At 42.5% G+C, this 22,927-nt stretch overlaps 1 protein-coding gene across 1 annotated transcript in view; it reads right to left on the bottom strand.

The window, feature by feature from the left end:
• Positions 1–22,927, bottom strand: part of Cfap61 (cilia and flagella associated protein 61) — a 319,254-nt gene that overhangs the window by 149,502 nt on the left and 146,825 nt on the right. Inside the window, exon 17 of the mRNA XM_008841463.2 lies at positions 21,402–21,536. Within this exon, the coding sequence (XP_008839685.1) occupies positions 21,402–21,536 (135 nt within the window). The remainder of the gene's footprint in view (positions 1–21,401; positions 21,537–22,927) is intronic.

Genomic DNA, 22,927 nt, shown 5'->3' on the forward strand with positions numbered 1-22,927 from the left:
TTAATGCTTATGCAACATGACTTTCAGGGAGTCTCACACTGCAAATGCAAAAATCAAGAATCCTCAAAAAAAGCTCCCCCACCCCAAGCTCACTTTGTATATATTAAAACACAAACTATTTCTTAAAATCCCCTAAATCCCTCTGGAGTGGATGGCAACAGGCAAGCAGAGTGTACCATAATTAACACCCGTTCACCGTTGACATCCCACTTTGGTCTCTGTAAAGCTAGGTCACGTACTTTTAATTTCTCACATGCATGTCAGCAGTAAACTGTCCCAGCGTTTGTGTTAATGACACCATCTGGTGCTTCCCCTTCAACTTCGACTTCCAAACAAGATGTAATGTCAGCAACACATGAAACCCACTGACATTTACAGTAAGGAAATTTAGTATCCGTCATTGGTTTGGTATAAATGTGTTTGCATGACTGCTGGGGCTATAAAATTGTCACCTTTGCCAGGCGAGCAAAGGTGCAATAAATAATGGATTTTAAGCCATGCATGTACTACCAAATCATTAAACATTTATCACACAAGCACAATAGCATCTTAAGCAACAGTCACCATTTGAAAAATTAATGCTACTTTGAGGGTTAAATGGAAGTCGTTTAGTCCAAGTGTTAATGATTTTTAATATGGTTCCTACAGAACATAAAGATTTCCAAAATTTCAATTACTTTAGTTGAACATGACTATATATATGTAAACAGCTCTTTTATAATAATTTTCTCTTGAAGAACAATCACTTTATGTTCTTTTGTTATATACTAAATATTACAATTGAAATGTTTTGTGAAAAAAAATAATTACTAAAACCTTTTTCAAAATCCTAACTGGAAAAAGAAAGGTTCTTTAGGAATTAAATGGTACTCTTTCCTTTTAAAACCTTAATGGATTTGTCAGTTATGGTTGCAATTAAGCAATTTTAATTTTGGATTAAGGAAACAAATATAAAGTCGAAACCAACAAAATCCCTTGAGTAACCAAGCCACATTTGTCCCCAATCCTGTTCCTTTAGAAATCTGTCCCAAAGCATACCAGCAATTTTGTTCTCTAAGCTTGTCTTATGGGTATCCATTGCTTTAAGGAAATGATTTAAAATGCAGATAGGGGGAGGGTGGTTATTGGCTTTATGGAGGATTTAGCAAAGAATACTGCTTGATTCAAAGGAACAAAGAGAAACCTTGGTGGGAACTGGCTATTTACTTGCTTGCTGGGTACAGAACAATGAACATAGGTGTGGTGCTTTGAATGAGAATGTCCTTCATAGGCTCCAAGTATTTGACTGCTTGGCTCCAGTTGGTGACGCTGTTGCAGATGGTGAGGAGGTGCAACCTTGTTGGAGGAAGCATTTCACTGGGGGTGGGCTTTGAGAGTTCACAGACACCTCCCATTTTCAACATCTCTCCCTTTGCTTTCTGGTCTGGCTGCCTCCTGCCATGATGGACTCTTACCCCTCTGGAACCATAGGCCTAATAAACTCTTCCTTCTTTAAGTTGCCTTAGCCATGCTGTTTTATCATAGCAACAGAAAAATAATACAGTAGGGAAGTAAGGGCTGGCTTATATAAGCTCTTCCTTTGGCAGGTAAAGTTTGACTGAGGACTATGCCATCAAGGAACCATGACACCATGACGAAGATGGATCTCCAGAACACAATCTCAGTATGTTAAGCTGTCACCTAGCAAGAGAACACAGAGTAGGCCCTACTATGAGTGAGAAGCATTGTTTTTTTTTTGGGGGGGGGGATAGATAATAGGCACATAGATAGCTAGTTAGAAAGAAATTACATAGATAGATGATAGATGATTGATAGATAGATGATAGATGATAGAAGATTAGATAGAAGATAAATAGATAGATAGATGATAGATAGATAGATAGATAGATAGATAGATAGATAGATAGATAGATGATAGATAGATAGATGATAGGTAAATTCTGGTTAGAACTTAAGAAATGACTGAATAAGAGATCTCTATTCCACAGTGCAAAGGTTAATCCCTTAGTAAAAGCTTTTGCTTTAAGAGCCTTTGTAGTTTCAAGTCTGCAACTTATAGATTTTCCTCTCTATTGACTTTCCCTTCACCTATCAGATATGCACAGGAAAGAAGGAAAGGGGCAGATGGGAGCACTCTAGAAGGTAGCACCCCTACTGGAAGTCAGGGGAAGATATTGTACAAAATACAACAGGAATGAATTTCAAATCAGTGGAGGGAGGTTTGAGACCTCCTGCCTTCATCTGTGACTGTCATTTACATAGAACTAGGGCCTGGCCCACCCTCTTCCTTGTGTGTCTTGGACTTTAATCCAAGACTTGGCCAAGACTGTGCATTTGCAGTGACAGCTCCCTCCACTGTTGGAAAGCCTTTATGGGGAGTGACCATCTTTTGTTGAACTGAATTTAGGGATCAACAGCAGAGGCCGAGTGGGGTGAGGGTTCACAGGAATGGGGAGATCTTGATGCCGCCCCACAAATACACCTACATACCAACCTACTGCTGGTTCCAAGCCATGAAAAAGATATTTAGAGTTGGGTGGCTACCATCCCTCCACAGTTGTTCTTAGTACTGAGGGAATCATCACGTCTAAGCAAGTGGTCTGGTTCTATGTATGTGCCCACAAGTCTCCATGACACAAAGGAACTTCTGACACAAAGGAACTTCTTCAAGGGCTAACTTTAGTGTCATTATGCAGAAGTTAACCCAATCCACCAGGACCCTTTGTCCTATTTTGAAATAGCATATACTGCTTAAGCCTCGACATTAAAACAAAAGCATTCAGTATGGGATTTTTTTCCAAAAGCAGTTTTTCTAACAAATGTTCCATGAAAGGGCCACACACTCACCCTACCCTTCCATCTGTCACTAATTAATTTACAATTTTCTAGACCGCTAGCTGTTTATGTTACATATTCTGGAAATGACTATCAGTGACTATCAGGTCTATCCCAGTGGGAGAGAATCACAGGCAACACCAAGAAAACCTCGCTCGTTTCCTTCACAGTTGTGTTGGCTCCCGTAATACTTAAAATCTGCTTCTGTGTGTGTGTGTGTGTGTGTGTGTGTGTGTGTGTGTGTGTGGTGGGATGGAGAGGAGAGAATCACACATTGTGGCAAAAACAGCTCTCTTGAAGGGTGTGAAAAAAAAACAGTTAACAATGAAGGGCAAGAAACAAAAAGCCATTCAACAGATGCATGCCTTTTTTTTCTCTTCAGTGTGGATCAGTTTTTCTTGTTAATTATATCACCTATTCTTCCTTATATTGATAATTACATAATTACACGAAACAGATGGGTGACAGAATGCACCCAGATGGTGAGAATGTAAACAGGCTTACAAATTGCTTATTCTTGGGCATATTAAAAAGAATTATTCAATAATACATAGATTTCTATACACATCTGTCAAGTAGAGCCTTCAAAATGGCAGTTACTTTGTCAATTTTCTTTTCTTCAACAGATACAATATCCTCCCTAGGAATGCCTGGGCAACCAACTGCCATGGAGACAGGATGTTTTAGCTTTTTCAAATATCTGGACATCTAAAATTCTAAACTCTTATCTGAGTCTGCTGGCTTAAACCACTTCCACCCCTTGCTTAAAAAGAGGAGCTGTAATCATATATGTCTCTAGCTATACTTTGAGCAAGCTGTGAAGGGCTAAACAGAATGAGAGTGTTTGCCTTAAGACCATACTGGAGGGTGTGGGGAGATGGCTCACTGTGCAAAATGCTTGCCATGTAAGTAAGGGTCCTGAGAATAGATCCTGAGAACCCATTTAAAAAGCTAGACATGGCAGCACACACCTGTAATCCCAGCACTTGGAGGCAGAGCTTGCCGAGCTGCTGGCCAGGCAGTCTAGTTGAATTGGCAAGCTCTGGATTCAATGGAAAACTCTGTATCAAATAAGGTAGAGAGCAATTGAGGAAGACATCCAGTGTCAACCTCTGGCCTCCACGTGCATGCATACACATGTGTACTTACAGTCCCCTAATATGTGCATGCACACACACTTATACATACAATAAACATAGAAACATACAAAGATACCCCCCAACACACATACACACATATACACTAAATAGGCATACACACACACACACACACACATATATATACTAAGCACAGACACATAAACACACACACACACACACACACACACACACACATACACATACAGAATGTACTGGAAATGTTTTCATTGCATCTGATAGGTTTTCTGTATAAAATTATTTTTTTCCAATTTTTAAATTAATTTTTTTGTGAGTATTTCATACACAACAGCTCAAAAAATTATTTTTATGCCCCCATCTTCACTGGCACCCTCCCACAGGAGCCTATACTCAGTTATCCGAGTGTCAAGGCCCACTAGGTTGTCAGTGTCCCCAGCTGTTCCCCAGTGAAATCCACCCACTAAATGTAGTCAGTCTCTCTAGAGTCCCTTGTTTTAGGATAAAATTCTTTAAAAATAATCATGAAATAAAAGGCATTCATGCTGGAGCTGGGAAAGTGGCTCAGAGATTAAGAGAATTTCCTGCTCTTGCAGAGGACCTGGGTTCAGTTCCCAGTACCCACATGGTGGCTATCAACCATCTGTAACTCCAGTTTCAGGGATCCAAGGCCCTCTTCTGGCCTCCACAGGCATTGCATACACATGGTACACTCACATACGGGCAGGCAAAACACCCATACACATTAAATAAAAATCAATCAATCAATTAATAAAAAATTTAAAAAAGCATCGATGCTGCATTTAATGGGCATGCATAACTGTGCTTGTGTGAGGGGCACATTTACCATCCCTCTAGCTGGCTGCCTCTACCTCTGCTCCATGGATCAATTTCTTCTTAAATGATGCTTAGCTGACGAGGGGTTTGTTTTCCTTTGTTTTTAAGACAGTCTCCCTATGTAGTCCAAGCTACCCTTGAAGTTGTAATCCTCCTATCTCAGCTTCCTGAGTGTTGGGATTGCAGAGGTACACTACCATGCCATGCACAGCAGAGATATATTGTCTGACCCTGCTTCCGTTGGCTTCCTTCTTGATGCACTTGGTGCTCTGACATGATGTACCCTTGTCTATTGGTTTGCTGCTTGCCTCCTACACTGCATGCAAGCAAGCCCTGGGTGGCAGGGATTTGCCAGTGCTTCAGGGCTATACCACTACACATAGAGCAGGGCCCTCCATGTGGTCAGCACATAATGAATAGGGACAGAGTGAATGGCATCAATTAATTTCCCACCTCTAAGCTTCATATCAGTGATGCTAAACAGGATCTGGGCCACTGTTTGGGCAGAAGGGCCTGTCCAGGCAGGGCACATGAGACTCCAAAAGCAGTGAACTGTGAACAGGGAATGGCACAGGTTTCCTTCTAACATGAAACACAGGTACAAACCAGGGTGTGGATCAGAGTTGAGAACAGAAAGCAGGTCATGACCTGGTGGGTAGAGGAGAGGGTTCAGGGAGGCACAATTCCAGATGGCTTCTGGTGGAATGACCTGACTTGGGGAGAACCTGGATGGGGGTGGCAGCAGTAGGTCATGGAATTCCACCCACTACACACTGGGCAGTGATGGCATACACACAGAATGTGAGCTCTCCTCCTGGGCCATGTTTTGATGTGGACTGTGTATACTTTGTGTGTGGAAGAGAGACAGAGAGATAGAAAACCAGAAGGGTTTTAAGAAGCATCTAACGACTCAAGGGGCCTGAGGTTCTTTTGGAATTTGGACTTTGATGGCTTCAGAGGGGTGGATCCTACAAGGCAGGCCCTCAGAAAACAGGAGTGCTCTCCAGAAAGTCGTCAGGTTGTTCTTCGTCCACTAGAGTTCTGACTCTTCGAGCTCTGGGAAACTGATATTTCTGCAGGCTGCCCAGAGTGGGGCCAAGGTTCTTGAGCACCAGGCAGAGTCCTCCTGAGCACACAGCTCTCACAAAGCAGAACCTCAGAAACCATGTTGAGTCCCTTGTAGAATGGAGCCAGTTGCCTCTGTTGGAGAAGGCATCAGAAAACACAGCAGGGGCATGAGCCAAGCACTGGCCTAGAGTGGAGCTAGACGCCTGATGTCCTTCAGCTCCTGACACTGGCCATTTCCTTTGAAATGATCTAGATGACCCTGGGGCATGAATCTGCCATTGTCTGTCTGTCTTCCTGATGACATGATAAGAATGGGGAGCTACTGAAGTCACAGAAAGGGTGGGGATGGGTACGTACCTTAGTCTTACTAACACAGGGTGGCCAAAGAGTGTGTTCAGATTGACCCAGTCTAGGAAACAAATACTTTCTATGGCATATAATTCTGAGGGGCACTCACATCATGTTTATGATCTGCTCAGTGGTGGCTTATGAGCAATAATGCCTGATTCCATTTTTAAATCAACCATTAACTCTGGTTCCATGGAAGCACCAGCCTGAGGAACAGTGAACAGTGGTAGAAATGAGGTGGTTTTGGTGAGTGCTACCTGAGATGTTCTCCTTCTGGCTAAACACATGAACCACCATAAAAACCTCAATTATAATGACTACAATGGTTATAATGTCGATGCACTGACTTACATGAAAAAAGGGACGGGGGCTGATTAAACAGCCCAGGAAGCAGAAGCAATGGCACAAGTGTGTGGTTTAGGTTTATTATCTCAAGTTTCATTGGAATGGGTGGCTATATCTGCTTGAGCTATAGCCAAGTCATGTTTGACAGCCCAACAAGTAGCAATAAAAGCTCTTTATGGCCCCCCTGTTACTTCCATACCATGTTTATTCTGCCCTCCCCCATTTTCAGTGGTCCTTTTTGTTTTCTTCTTGCTTGAGTTGGTTACTGCAGCAGCATCACAGTAGTAAATCTGAGGAAGCTAATGATGGTCTGCGGCGACACAGCATAAGGCTTGACAGAAAGTTCAGTTCTATAGCGCAATGGCCGTCCAAGAGCTGAGTAATGAGAGCCTCAAGCTGTTTCTCTAACTGAATGACACTGGGTGGAGGTGGGCCACCCTTCCTTAGCCAGGTCCCCATGCACAGCATGGAGTTGGGGGAACCATGCCTCAAGATAACTTGGACATTTCCCAGAGCCCATTTAGCCCTCTACTTGTGACAAGCTCAAATGCCATTTTCCCTGAAGATCTGGTGAGCATAACAATCTTGTTTATGTGTAAGCTCAGATTGCTTTATGGAAATCACTGAACTGAAGAAGACTTTTAATCCATCTGAACTCAATTTGATCATAAAACCTATCCAGGTTCTGAGTGGTTTTTCCTGCTCCTTCACATTTTCTAAGAAAGCATATCCTGTTTTTTTAAAGGTAGAATTTATTAATGGGCTACAACATGCAAAAGTTTTCATGAAAATAACCTAAAAGTGAGACTTTATAATGTATGTGTCTATGGACATAAAATGGCTCTGTTTTTAGTGGAATCTTGTTTTTGTAAGTTTTCTGTGGGTTGGCAGGAGTGGGCCAGTCCTAAGGGGTCTTCTTGGCCTGCAGTCCACATAAACCACTGCTGTCATTGAAGCTGAGACTGTTTTATATTAGCGAATCCTTGTTGACTCATGACCTCTGCTGACCTTTCAGGTAGAAGTCAGGGGATACTGAGCCTTTGTGAAGATGAACTATGGCAGAACAGTGGTTTTCCCTGTGTCTTTTTTAATTAAAAAAAAAATATTTTACTGGGGCTGGAGAGATGGCTCAGTGGTTAAGAGCACTGACTGCTCTTGCAGAGGACCTGGGTTCGATTCCCAGCACCCACATGGTGGCTACAAACCGTCCTTAACCCTACCTACATGCAGGCAATACAATCATACACGTAAAATAAAAATAATAAAATATTAAAATTTTTTATTATGTTTTATTTTACATGCATGAGTGTATAGCCTGCATGTAGGTAGGTGCACCTGTGGCATGCAATACCTGTGAAGGTCAGAAGAGGGCATCAGATCCCCTGGAACCAAAGTTATGGACAGTTGTTAGCTGCCATGTGGGTGCTGGGAATTGAACCTGTGGCCTCTGCAAGATCAGTCAATGCTCTTAAATGCTGAGCCATCTCTCTAACCCCTCTGTGTCTTTCTATTTGAGGCAGACAAGAGATTATGAGGAGGTTGAGTCTCAAAAGCTGGACTTTGGGTAAGTAGCAGTCAGAGCTGATACCTCAGAGGACAGATTTCAGAAGGACACACGGTGGTAGCAAGTTCACTGCCTGAAGATTGAGAAGAGAAGGAAAGTCAGAGTGGGGAGAGATACAGCACAGCCCTCTCCTTCCCTCTGATTAAAAGCACAAAAAATGGAATGAAGGGAGCACAGTCTCCACAGAGGGTTTGAAGAGCATGGGGACAGGGAAACTATCTTGTGGAGATGCCCCCTCTGATTCCCTAGTCTCAAGGAGAGGAATGGAGAGGGCTGAGAGAAGTACAAGACCAGAAAGCAAGGGAATAAGTCACAAGCTCCCTAAATCCAGACAAGTGGGTGTGGGAAAGATACCATCCAGTGGCCCCCAAACTGAGTTCAAGAGAACATAAAACCAGACCCAGCAGGACTTCAGGCTGTGAAGGGAGAATGCCATGGGAGCTGGCTGGGTGAGCGGCCAGAAGAGCCAACAGCACCTGAATACAAAAGTCGCTAAACCCAACATGTACCCTAGAGATAAGACACTACCCAAGGCAGGCAGCTCCCTGCCCCCCACAGCCACTTCCGGACACTACCATAGTCCACACTTTTCATTTATGAAAACTGAGCTGTCTTCCATAGTCTATAAAGGAAGGGGGAATTCTAAAATGGAAGCAATAAAAATATTAAACAACTAAGTTATTGAAATTGATGGAGATTACTTTTTTCCTCCTATCAGAGTTCAAAGCAAGAACTCTGTTGAACTAAAGGGAAATAGAAAAATAGACTTACTGTGGTGCACACCTAAACATCTCCATCAAACTAAAGAGAGGATTCTGTACAGTGATGATTTAATTAGATAAAGCACATTACCAAAGAGAATCATCTTCCAAAGTCAGGAATCACAAGTTTTCATTTTTAATCACAAAATGATGATCTTTTTTTTCATTAAAGAGATGGTTGTGGGGCTGGAGAGATGGCTCAGCGGTTAAGAGCACTTACTGCTCTTGCAGAGGACCCGGGTTCGATTCCCAGCACCCACATGGCGGCTACGAACCATCAACTCCAGTTCCAGGGGAATCCAAAGCCCTCTTCTGATCTCCGCGGCATTGCACGGCACGGGTGCACTCACATACATGTAGGCAATACACTCATACACATAAAATAAAAATAATAAATAAATAATAATATATATATAAAGATGGTTGCTTTACCTTTGACTTAGTAACAGTCTTTCTTGCAAGTTATTCAGAAGAAATTACCACAAATGTGTTCAAAAGCAGTAAGGATGGATGTAGTAGTGCTGATGGTAAATATTAATTGGAACTTAAGTGACCCATGTGGGAGGGTTGGTCACAGCAGTAAGCCATAGGCTGTGATGTCAGCATGGCATTACAGAGCCAGAACTCAAAAGCTACATGGCCTTGGGAAGTTAATGTCAAGTGAGGCCTCAGAAGGAGGTAGGTACCACCTTCTGCAGGAGCTCCCCCCACACAAAAATGGCAGAATTGGGTCAGGGGGGCAGCCTAGTGGTAAGCACTTGCCTAATGTGTGAGGGCCTGGGTTCCATCCCTAGCACTGAGAGAAGGTCAGAGACAGACAGATGGAGAGAGAGAGAGAGAGAGAGAGAGAGAGAGAGAGAGAGGATAAGGATGAGAATGTAGTAGTTGAAGCACTTGGGAGGTGAGGCAGGAGAATTCCACAAATTTGAGGCCAGTCTGGGTTACATAGTGAATTCCAGGCCATTTGAGCTATTTAGTATGAGACCTTGTCTCAAGAAAATCTGAATAAAAGGGTCTAAGCTGCAGACTAACTAGCATTTAAAGCTTTTGTTTAACATAACTGTCAGAAGGAGGACATAAGAAAGAATTTTCTAGAGAGTTCCTCAAAACTGTTGACCTATATTGAGTCTGGAGCTCCCAGTCTCCACCTTGTAGAAGGGAGGTTGGATGGCCATATCTCTAGCCTCGAATCACAGAAAGGATTGGGGGTCCTCCAGAGCTTTAGCCGAGGTCCCTGTCGTGATTACATCCATGGTCAGGTATAATGAGCAGGCCAGCAGCCTGCACTGGCAGAGTCTGTCATTCCTCAGAAGGATGACCCTTGACCTATGTCCTTCTGAAGGGCCACCACAAAGAGCAGAAGAGGGGCAGGTGCCAGAGGACTATACTATTTGCCTGATAGGAATATGTATATGCTGTCCCTAGCCCTGGAAGTCTCTAAAGAAATCCCACTCGCATACCATGGGAGGCAAAGTTCCACCCACACAATAGGGACTGTCTTAGGACAGGAAGGTTCAAGAACAGACTTGCAGGCCTCTCAGTTTCTCCCAGTCCAAGCCCCAGTTTTAGAAGGGCCAGACTGCTAAACCAAGTGGTAACTGACCTGGAAGCATCATCCCTCCTGGCTAGCTTTCATAGTGCTAGAAGATGCTATGCATGCTACTAGAAGAGAAAAGTGATTCTCAGTCTTACATCTGTGAACCCCTGAACTACAATAATGACTGGTCTGGCAAGCTATGCCCACTAGTGCTGTAGTGGCACGAATGTTATGAGAGTAACCAACTACCTTATTGCAATTAAGGTCTACTTCATGAGAAGAAACCTATACCTGGCACCATTATTGGGGTCAAGAACCTGTAGCTAGACAGGTCATAGGCCCTAGGGGACAACCTACTACTAATATTCTGCTAAATGGACATAGTATTAAAAGGACTCCTGATAAGACCAAGCATGTTTGTGCATGCCTTTAATTCTAGCACTCCAGAGGCAGAGGCAGGCAAATCTCTGTGTTGTTCAAGGCTAGCCAGGGCTACATGGTGAGAGCCTCTCAAACAAACAAACAAACAAAACATCAAGAAACAATGCTCCTAATGACTTATTGCTATACCCACAGATTAATGCATGTCTCAACTCTCGTCAGAAAGGCCACTTCTTGCAGTAGAAGGCAATTAACACAGAGATCCACAACTGGTTAATCTGTAGAGTGCTCAACCCTAAATAGGACATTTATATCCCGCCCCCCCTCCAAGACTCAGGGATCTTTGTGGAAGAGGGGACTGTGGGGTGGGAAGACTTTAAGGGCCAGAGGTGGTGGATGTCTGCAAGGAAACTGTTTTCTAGACAGCAGGGCAGTTGCTCATGTGAACTCACAGCACTTAAGATAGCATGCATGAGACAAACAAGCTCATGCCAGACAAAAACCCCAGCATGAAGGAGGGAGGGAGGCACAAGGGCTCATTCCTAGCTGAGGAGCTATTGGCATTTGATAAATGCTGGGAGAGGAAGAGTCAGTTTTCTTTACAGATGTGGCTCCTGGTACATCGACCATGCTCCAGAACAGGTTCTTCCATACCCAAGACTATTTGGGCAACACAAATTGGATTCAATGGGTTAATAAAAATACACACAGCTGGGCATGGTAGAGCATCCCTTTAATCCCAGCACTCGGGAGGCAGAAGCTGGCAATCTCTGTGAGTTCAAGGCAAGCCTGGTCTCCATAGTGAATCCAGGCCAGCTGGGGCTACAGGTAGACCCTGTCTCAGAAAGACCAAAACACACACACACACACACACACACACACACACACACACACATGACTGAGGACATATTTTAAGGGTGTGACCCCTGGTAGGGTGTCCTCCACACTCCAGTGGATGGTCACACACCCAAGAGTATTTGGGTAGCACAAACTGGACTCGATGGGTTTTAAAAAAATGAAGACAAACTTGGGTGGGTAGGGAGGTGGGGGTGGATCTGGGAGGAGTTGGGGGTGAATATGATCAATATATCAAGATACAGTATATGAAATTCTCAAAGAATAAACAAATTAAAAATAAAAAGAGAAAAAACTGTCAGGCTTTAAAGCAAAAAAGTGCTAGTTAAATGTTAAGAAAGTGTTGGGGGCAGTGGGGCGGGGGGGGGGTAAGACAGGAGCCTCCTGGTCTCCAGCTGCAGGTTTCTTGCATGACTGGCTTCAACAGCAGGGCAGGGAGGCTGACCTTTGCATGGAAATTGAGTTTCCATCATTACATAAGAAGAAATTGGACATTTTATAGAATTACGATCATGTGTTGTGAGTTGAAGTGGCCCACACAGCTTTAATGACCTAAAATTGACCAGAAAAGTCACAGACTTGCCCACTTTGTATCCAGGTGCAGGAGAACACCCAGTCACAGTGAACACACAGTCAATGGGAGACAAAAGACAAAAATCTAGTAGCTTTGTGGTGATTCCCATAAGTCCTACCAGCTTAATGTTCCCTGGCATTCCAAAACTCCCCTTACCTCAGTTTCCCCCTGCAAATATGTGTGAGGATGGAATACAACATCTGGTGGGGGAAAAAACAGTGTTCCTTCCTCAGGGGCTGTGGCTCTTGCCAACGGAGAGCAGCTTAGCTGTGATAGAACACTTAATGACACCGAAAGACAGTCACAATAAAGAAGCAGGTGTGTTTCAAAGCACTATGACACCACTTTCAACTGCATATATATATATATATATATATATGACTTCTTTTTTCACTGAAAACCACTTAAACACACATACACAGATACAGATGCAGAAAATACATAGTCTCTATGTATACATGTGCTTATGTGTTTGCAGGGGCATGTGTGTGTTTGCAGGGGCGTGTGTGTATTTGCAGGGGCATATGTATATGTGTACATGTGGAGGCCAGAAGTCAACTTCAGGTGTCATTCCTCAGGCACACTTCGCCTTGTCTTTTGAGACAAGGTCTTTCATTGGGGACCTGGTGCTCAACAATTAGGCAAGACTGCCTGGCCAGACAGCACCACAGATCTGCCTGTCACCACCTCCTCAGTGCTGGGATTATAAATGCATACCACCACATCTGGTTTTTTACATGTGCTCTGAGAGTTGAACTCAGGTCCTCATGCTTGCATGCAAGCACTTACCAAATGACCCATCTCCCCAGCCCCTCCCTGAACACCAATATATTAACAAAGGTGGTCTACAAAGATGGACTATATTACTGATTATGTCTATTTGTTTCTACCATAAATCTGTACCGATTTTGTTAAGATTTTTTTTAATGTTTTGCTGCATGTATAAGTGTACCCGTGTATGTAGTGCATGCGGAGGTTAGAAAAGGGTGACAGAGTCCCTGGAACTGGACTTACAAGCCATTGTTATCTGCCATGTGGGAACCTAATCTGGGTCCTCCACAAGAGCATACAGTACTTCTACCCTCCAGTTCCAGGGGATCAGATACGCTCTTCTGGCCTCTGTGGGCATTGCATGCACATGGTGCACTTATATCCATGCAGACAAAAATACACATAAAATAGAAATAAAAATTTTAAAATAAATTTAAAAAGAGACAGAAGTCCTCTCCATCTTGTTCCTGGGTTTGATAGATGTTTTCTTGGCAGCCCAGCCTCTCCTAAATATTGTTGCAGAACCATAAGAGAATGATAAGTCTGCGTTAATAAACAAGGTAAGAGCAGGAGAAATTTTATTTTAACAGTATCTCTGCTTTCAAAAATATTGCAACTCTCACAAACAGCATAGTCTCCATCTGTGTATGCAGCTTTCTTGGAGTGCCAGAAACCAATGAGAACTGAGCATGCTGTATATCACTAGTCCTAGGATGACTAGCTCTTTACCACGTACTAACTAGAATTCTCTCAGATGAGAGAATACAAAATGGGGCAGTCTCAGAGAAGACCTAGCCATTTTCATAGAAACACTATTCATGATAACCAAACACTGGACACAACTCAAATTTCTAACAATTGGAGAATGGTAAATGGAATATGGTACTCATATAATCTTTAGTAATAAAAAAGAATGAAACACAGTTGCGCTACCATACAGATGCACTATGAAAACAGACTAAGAGAAAGAAGCTGGTCATAAAATAGGTGTCCAAAATAGGCAAATTCACGAGAAAAAAAGAGATTTGTGGTTGCCTAAGACTTAGGAAGAAAGCTAGGGTAAAGGGAAAAAATATTGAAAAAAAACTAGGCATGGTGATAGCTTCATGACTCTGTGAATAAACTATGTCATGCAATTCAGGGAGGATTGTAAGGTACTATGATGCTTAATTTCAACTGTCAACTTGAGATCCTGAATCACTTGGGAGATAGACCCCTAAGTACTCCTATGGGGGATTATTTTGATTTAATTAATTGATGTGGGAAGACCTGCCCACTGTGAGTGGCACCATTCCCTGGGTCGAGGTCCTAGACTGTATAAAAAGGAGAAAGCGAGCTGACTGCAAGCATTCATCACTCTCTGCTTCTGGACTCACTCTCTGCTTCTTGACTAATGTGATCAGCTACCTCAAGCTCTTGCGTTGTGACTGTATCATCATGATGGAATGTAACCTTGAACTATGAGCCAAAATAAACCCTTTCTTACTAAGTCATTTTTGTCAGGGTATTTTATCACAGCAACTGGATAAGTAACTAAGACTGGTATATTACCTACACACATATACACACATATATATGTATACACACATATACATATTTACACGTGTGTGTGTGTAAGATTTATATCACAATAAAGTTGTTCGGGGGATACTGTATTTATTCTAGAGAATGAGGATAAGCTGTAGTGATGTGTGGTAATACTGAGATACTGAAGTTACTTTTCACAATTTAGTCTCATCATTTTGCCATCCTACCACAGCACAACTTCTAAATAATATTTGTCAGTTGTGTTACTAGCTCCAAGCAAACCTCGAGGCACTCCTATGATGAGCACTCCCTTTCACAGACATGTTCTAAAAACCCTGCTGAGCTCCACTCAACATGAAGCTGAATCTTGAGTAGCTTATAATGTAACCTCCATATGGGATCATATTTTTTCTTCTTTTCATAGCAGCTGCTGCCATAATTCTGAAAAGTTTGTAACACATGCTGATACAACAGAGAGAGAATTATAGAAAGCCCCAATCTATTGGTGTCCCCAAGCAGATCCAGCACACTAGCCTGTACCCAAATGTCTGCTCCTTCCCAGCCTCGCCCAGACAGGGTCAGGTTGATACAGGACTGACACCTAGATTGGATGCTTTGTCTAGAAAAGAATCCAGGCTGGTCTACAGGTCACCTTTTGATGAAGTGGCTAGTGTAAAAGATCTGGGGGATTCAAAAAGGTCAATGTCGAGCTATTTTCCTTTTCTGTGGTATGGTTTCCCATAATGACCCATGGCATTGGCTTTAGTTTTGAATAAGAGATCCTATAGGCCATGTCTAAGGGTGAGAGTATGGGCAACCAATTGCCTGGCTTGAGGGACTGTCAATGAATTAAACTTTAAACAAGTCACCCACACATACTCTTCACTGTAGGGAAGATAGTCATAACAGTAACTAGTGCTAATGTGAAAATTATAAAAAAGCCTTTAGAAAGTGCTCAACACACAGTAACAAGAGTGACAACAGTTCTTATCACTTTATAAGCTTTCTAAGAGAAGCGAATTACAATGGTTATGAGAACAAACCACTGAGCTTCAAGTCTTTCTGAAGCTGCATGTAATATATCATATTATATTAAAATAGTGTCCAGAGAATTGGGAACAATGATCAAAGAAAAGAGGGAACCCATGAAGGAATTTAGACAAATTTCTCTACAAATCACAGGAAATTGGGGACTACCATTAGAAGGAAATGTATTTCCCACAAGTAGCATGAATTTGTAGGAAGTGGCAGACAATTGGGTTGAAAAAGCAAACCAGACTCCTAGTGGTGACTTAAAGAGGGTTAATTTCATTTCAAGGAATTTTTACCACAGTCACATTAATAATGATCAGCGCATGAAAAACACAAGTTTGCATTTTTAGAATTACCTCCAAGGAGAGGCTAAAGAGCTGTTTTCTGAAAAAGCACCACACATTTCATCTACAAAAACAACCAAAGGGATCTGACCAATGTCAGTGAAAGTTACCGAGTTTAAGGAAGGGGCTGCGAAACAATGACACTGGGGAAAACTTAGCAGGTGCTGGGAGAATAATGCAATTTTCCAGGGCAGCAGGTGCCCAAGTGAAACAGGATCCAGTAACAGTCCATCAGATGGTAATTATAGCTGGACTGGGGAAGAGCAGCCCAGATGAAAGGGGGCAATTCAAAGGGTAACTGAATGCCAGCCAGCAACATCTTCCTGAGATCACATACCAGGAAAGGACGGGCCAGCATTTAGCTCTGAGAGGGGGTGTTAAATACACTGTCAGTTTCCTTTGTAGAAGGACAAAAGGGGAGATGTGGAAAAAGCAAATGCATAGTATCCAAATGAAAACCTTTCAATGAAGTTGGTCCGAATTTTAACAGAACATTATTAATAATCAGAAAAAAATAGCATTAAAGTTGACCATTCTGAAAGAATGACATCTTAATTCTATGAACACTATAAAGTAAGATAAAGAACTACAGTGATTGGAGTAGGCCACAAGGAACATGTATGGATAATAAAGAAAAAGGCTGTTTAAGCTCAAAACAGATTTTTGGGATTTAATATGATAAATAACTGTTATTTAAGCATCTGAAAAGGAAGAAGTTCCTGGGACACGAACCACAAACACTTCAGGAATTTTACAGACCTGTGTCTAATCCTAGTGAGCCCAGGCTCTGGCTCTCGGGGACCAGGACAAGCCTTCTTCCTCCTCACTCCCCACACCTACCTCCAAAATTACTGCAAGTAGACTGGCAGCTTGCCAAGAGCAGGGAAGTGTCACAGCCAACTCTGAATCTTTCTAGGGCGTAGTGAAGAAAAAGTTCTACCAGAACCATCTCCAAAGAGAACGGCAACTAGCTCCAGTCTTTAGTTAGTAAGTTTGCACAATGAATTCAGCTACAACGTTTCTTAGGAGAGTACTCAAGGAGACCTATGACAATCCATCTAATTAAAAGTTTCCATGACAATAGCTCAGAACATAACTGTACATGCTGAGATGGTTCATTCAAGCTGGATTAAGAACCTTCCAGGCCCAACCCATGAATGATGGTCTTAATCAAGAAAACCCCTCTCATCTACAAGTTCATAGTGACTGTGGAAATATTGCTATGTATCCTTGGGACCAACCTTTTTATGATCTGATTAATATTAATGCATTTATATGTGCTTTCCTATGACCTGTTCTGGGGTGGGCTTTCCATTAATAGAAGCCATAGAGAAGATGTCTATCCAAACCAGGCAGAAGCTCCGTGGCCTTGGGGTGGGGAGGGGAGGGCACACTGCCCTGCCATGCGGTAATGAATTTCAATCACCACTGCCTTGTGCCAGATTCAAATTGGCAACCCACGGAGATGAAATGCTTTCTATCCCATTACTAATGCCTGGAGTGATCTGTTCCCTTGAAGATTGGCTTCCTAGGTGAAAGTGAGAGGGAATGGATAGTCAGTCTAAGATGCTTTAAATAGGATAAAAGGTACAAAAGCCAAGTGGCTGGAGAGGTAATGATGCCAGTGATGTGTGGCAGGGGTGGGGGAAGATGGTCCTATATAGAACTAGATGCACAGGGTCAAGGGGTGTGAGACTTGCAGGGGAAAAGGAATTCGGTTAGAAATGGCAATTGCTCAGCCTTACATCAGTCAATTATTGCAACTCTAATGCTCTTCTCAGACAACAGTATGCTAGGACAACACAGAAATTCCTCTCTGAACATTCTGTTTGGTTCAGCATATCTCAGATATTCATCTAAAACATCAAAACCACCTAAAATGTTAAAAAGAGAAAAGTAACTTTAAACAATATAAATTAGCACCTTAAGTTTTGAATATTTAGGCCCATTCCACGTGAGATAATATTGATAATCCTTTGATAGGACTTTTAAAATTTCTAAAATTGTTATTAAATTTTTGCTGTTATCTTTTTTTTTTTTTGGCCGTTCTAGGAATCAGACTTAAGGCCTTGCACATTCTAAACAAGTACTCTTCCACTGAGCTGCCTCCCCAGCCAAATACTATTCGTTTGTCTTGAACCCCTCATCTCCCTGTGTTTTATGAAAAGCTGATCAAAGTCTAGGCACTGTGCATGCTGAATTCCACTGATCTACATTCCCAGCCCCTTACTAAATCTTAATCTTACTAAAGCCATATGTCAAGACCAAATGTAATCAGCTACAAATGCTTCTTCAACAGTCAGAATTCACCAGCACCATAAACACAGCAGCACCCTGCAGTGTGTACACATCAGCACCACCATTTTCTCACTGGTGGGTATTTTTCTTCCTGAACCCCAGGTTTAAATTATCTCCACTGTGCCTTTAACACATGCCAGGGATCTAGGAAGGGGAAGGAGTCATAGCATAATGAGATGACCAGGGAAAAGCTTATTAAATGCAAGCAACGATATCAAATCAACCTGGAAAGTAATGCTAGGATCATTTTTAATGAAACGAAAAGTTTTCTCTAGGTTTCTCCCCTCCTGGAGCTTCTGCTCATCTCAAAACAGCCCAACTCTGGAGGTTCCCAGGGGTGGGGGGAAGACAGGCAGGAGATCCTGCATGCTCAGAACCACACTTTCATGACCTATGCAATAGTTCTGCATGCCTCCCCATACAACCCCAACATCCTGATGTATACCACCAGAGTACTGGCTGAAGTCACAGGAGCCCTGGGCCACCACTCATGCAAAAGGCCTTCTCTTGGCCCAGTCCTGACTCCCAGGTGTCTCAGCAATGGCTGCTAAAGGACAGCATCTCTCATCCTTACCTGATCTGATATACAAGCTTCAAAGCAGTATGTGTGGTGAAATCACATCCTTTTCCTTCCCAGTGTAAGAAATGTCAAATATTAGTCTTTCAAACACTACAAAACAGTTTAAAAGGAACTCTAATGTTCTAATCACTCCTCCCTGCCCAACAAAAACTCTTGATTTATGACAAGGGATTCTAATCTTCTGATCACCCCTAACATCCACCCTACAAATCTTTTGGTTACAAAAGAAGAAAAAGGGTCCTGGTGCATTGTAGGAATTGATGGCCTGGGAATGGGGGGAAGGCTGAGCCCTTCCCTGTCTTTGGTCAACACCTCCATTCCTTTTTTTTTTCCTTTGTACAGGTTTTTAGCCAACGGGGAAAGACTGGGAGGTTGGACCCCAGCCAATAGGGAAAGACAGTACTACTGTGTTAGGAGTTAGGATAAAAACTTGTCCTATCCTCTATTTGGTGTAAAAGTGGGCCTTGTCAAGACCCTTTAATTGGAGTGATGGTGATCTCTTCCTTTGTGACCCTGAACTTATTTCTAACCCTAGACCCTTCCCCTGGGATCAGTATGACCCTGTGGAGGAGGATGGACAGCATGCAGCCACTCTCTCTGACCCGAAACATTATCCTTGCACCAACCTCTAAGTATATTCCCAGAATGTGCACATGCAACAAGCCCTCTGGAATTCCAGATGGGTCTATGCATATCTCCCCGCAGTGTGCAGTGGGCCCTCACTCTAAGAATATGCTGGTGGATGACATATATCTGGGGTTTGCTCCAAAATGATGTAAGAGAAAGGGGATGTAGGTGAAGAGACAAAAGATTCAAAATTGGCCAAAAATGGAAAGTCACTGCCTCTGGGCGCTGAGCATATAGATTTCAGTGCTCAGGGTGGTTTGGGACATGAACTCATATGTGAACTCCTTGAAGTCTGTGAAGACCTAAGCAGAGAGACTGAGAGAAACAAACAGGAGCTTTCAGAGCAATTCCATGAGTAACACTATGTCTGTAAAATCAGCAGTAACAAAATGACTTGAACTTTGTCTGCCTTTGCTTTTGAATCACATTTTTCCTGGAATTCAATCAGTTTATGACAGATTAGACAATAAAAAATAATAATAATTAAAGGAAACACCTCTCACCACAGGAGGGTTGAGAAGCCCTGTTTTTATATAACTCTCTTCACCTCTGTATTTGTTTACCATTTTCCATAATAAAAAAGTTAGAGGAGGGGAAAATGAATTGCTACCTATATGCAGTCTCTACTCAAATATAAGTTTATAATTGCTAGAAAACATAAACTTGTTTTGCCAATATAAAGATCATTGTAGGACAGAGGAGCAAGGGCTTCTGAGATGGGTGTGGCAGCAGTCCCCACCCCATTTGAAGCTGAGCTTAGGTAGTGGCCCTTGTCCCTTCCTGCTGCACAGAGGCTTAGCGACTCCCATCAGCCCTGACCAGCAATTCCTAGGCTTAATGTTTGGTATGCTTAAAATTTTACTTTCTGGGCTGGAGAGATGGCTCAGTGGTTAAGAGCAGTGGCTGCTCTTGCAGAGGACCCAGGTTCGATTCCTAGCACCCACATGGCAGCTAACAACTGTCTGCAACTCCAGGGGGTCCAATGCCCTCTTCTGACCTTAATTTTATGTGTATGAGTGTATCGCCTGCATATATGTAAGTGCACCCGTGTCATGCAATGCTGCGGAGATCAGAAGAGGGCTTCAGATTCCCCTGGAACTGGAGTTAAGGACAGTTCATAGCCACCATGTGGGTGCTGGGAATCGAACCTGAGTCCTCTGCAAGAGCAGTCAGTGCTCTTAACCACTGAGCCGTCTCTCCAGCCCCAAATAAAATATTTCTAAAAATTCACTTTCCTCTTATACAGTCTCACAAAGAGCAAATCTTTGCTCCCTAAAAGATTTTGCTTTTAAACTTGTTTAAACAGAAGGACATAGAACATTATAAACCCACATGTTGGTCAAGTTGATATGATTCTGTTTTCTAGTTAGATTACTAATAACAGCTGTATGTATAAATATATGAACATTTACATCTAGGTTACAGTCCCTTTTCTTGTCTGGTCACAACAGCATGCCAGGATATTCATTTTATGGTAAAAAATGGCAGCTAATATGAACAGGCCTGTTAATCATCTGAAACCCCCAAATGTGTGTGTGTGTGTGTGTGTGTGTGTGTGTGTGTGTGTGTTTAAGCTTAAGACTCAAACATCTCCAGTGTGACATTTCTCTGGCAGCTTTGTCCTAATAGCAAAAAAGACCACTGACTGCCTTGAAAGCAAATAATCAATTGAAGGGGGGATTCTCCTTTGGAGGGCAGGAAAAAGACAAAAACATGCAGGGGGCTGGGATGACTCTAGCCATTTGTCCAGTGATGCAGCAACATGTAGGGTGTCCCTACAGGATCTGCCTGCAGGATGATGTGGCCACTATTTGGGGTTTACTGTGAAATAACCAGGGCAAGGCTGCAGGGAGCCCTCACAGGGTGCTGCCTGTAAGGGTATGAGCGCCAGGTTCCCTGTAATTAAGAAGCAGCCTGCTCTTCGAAGACAGGGCTGCCACCCCATCTGCCAAGCCCGCGGGAGCTGGCACTGTGCCTCCCTGCCTGCCGCCCTGCTACCCACCTGATCCTTGGAGACCTCCTTTGATGGAGCGTTTATGCCAAGCTTTTCCAGAGGGTAGACAATCTGTCGTCGTGGTCGCACGGGAACCAAGTAATGAAGGGCAGATGTCAGGGAGTGGGAGTAGAGGTTCTGCAACTGAAAGAAAGCAATCTATATTTTAGGGGAGAGAATGTCAGAGAGGCGCAGCACAGATGTCTGTGTGCAGCTTGACAAATACAAAACTCTTAACTCCGCCAAGTCAGAGAGAGGGAAAAAAAAATCAGCAAATAAACAAACATACTCTTCGAGCAGAGGAATGAATTGTAGATAATTCCTGACACTAATGAAGATAATTACGAGAGTAATTACATTACTATCTCTGTGGGAATGACAGATAAACAAGTGGTTTGGTTTATGGGATTTTTCAGTACAAGTATTTCCCCCAGGAGGATATTCTTCTCCACAGTGATCATGAATCAGCTTGATTTGACCCCATTAAGCTATGTTATCTGAGTCCTGTTAACCTTTGTGTGTTTGGCACAAGCTGCTTTAACACACATAAATAAAAATGCCATCCAGGCGGCAACTTAGCCCAGATATGAAAACCCTCCTGTCACCGGAGGTGACTTCACCTGGACTTTTGTTATTAAAATAAGAGTCTTAAAAAATAAAACTGGAAAGTGGGGGTGGGGAAGTAGATCATATTATTTCCATTTATGCTATTACAAAATATTAACTAGAATTATGATTGTCAAAATGAAAGATGATAAATCATATTTTAGGATAATGCTTCAATATTAATTTATCTAGTTTTAAAACTTGGCAGAGAAAGCTAAATACAGTGATTCTCACATTTATGTAATCTACAGTGAGTCTCACATTTATGTAATCTTGGTATTTTGTTAAAACCAACTCAGGGCATAGAAACCATTTCAACTACAAGTGTTAAACTGTGAAACTCAAACTGTTACTTATATATTTACATATACATATGTATATATAATTTAAGAAAGAAAGTGGAAATACAGATGTATCTTAATAAATAAAATGGTTTACAGAGGACTTGTTTGCTGCTCTAAAAACAGAACATTTCTAAGAGCTTCTAAGAAGAGTTTTCTAGAATCCTTCACAATTGCACCTCACACCTTGACTTTACAAATTGAAAAGTGGAACCCAGGGGCTGGAGAGGTGGGTCAGCAGTTAAGAGCAACTGGCTGCTTTTGCAAAAGACCAGGGTTTGGCTCCCAGCATCCATATGGCAGCTAACAACCACCTGCAACTCTGGTTCCTGGGGCTCCGATACCCTTTTCTGGTCTCCACAGGCATTGCACACATGGGCATGCCTACTCACACATATACATAAAATAAAAGAAATAAATCTTTTGTTTTTAAAGACCATGGGAATCCCTGGCCAGAGTGCTGTTTTCATGCCTTTGAGTGCCTGTCTCTCCGTGCAGGGGATAAGAGAGCCACTGACACGGTATGATCCAGGCAGTTCAACTTTACTGCACTCAACCCAATTTACTGCACAATTTGAGAAATCTCAC

Source organism: Nannospalax galili, unplaced genomic scaffold, assembly GCF_000622305.1.
Source record: "Nannospalax galili isolate Female #2095 unplaced genomic scaffold, S.galili_v1.0 scaffold510, whole genome shotgun sequence".
NCBI classification, from domain to species: domain Eukaryota; kingdom Metazoa; phylum Chordata; class Mammalia; order Rodentia; family Spalacidae; genus Nannospalax; species Nannospalax galili.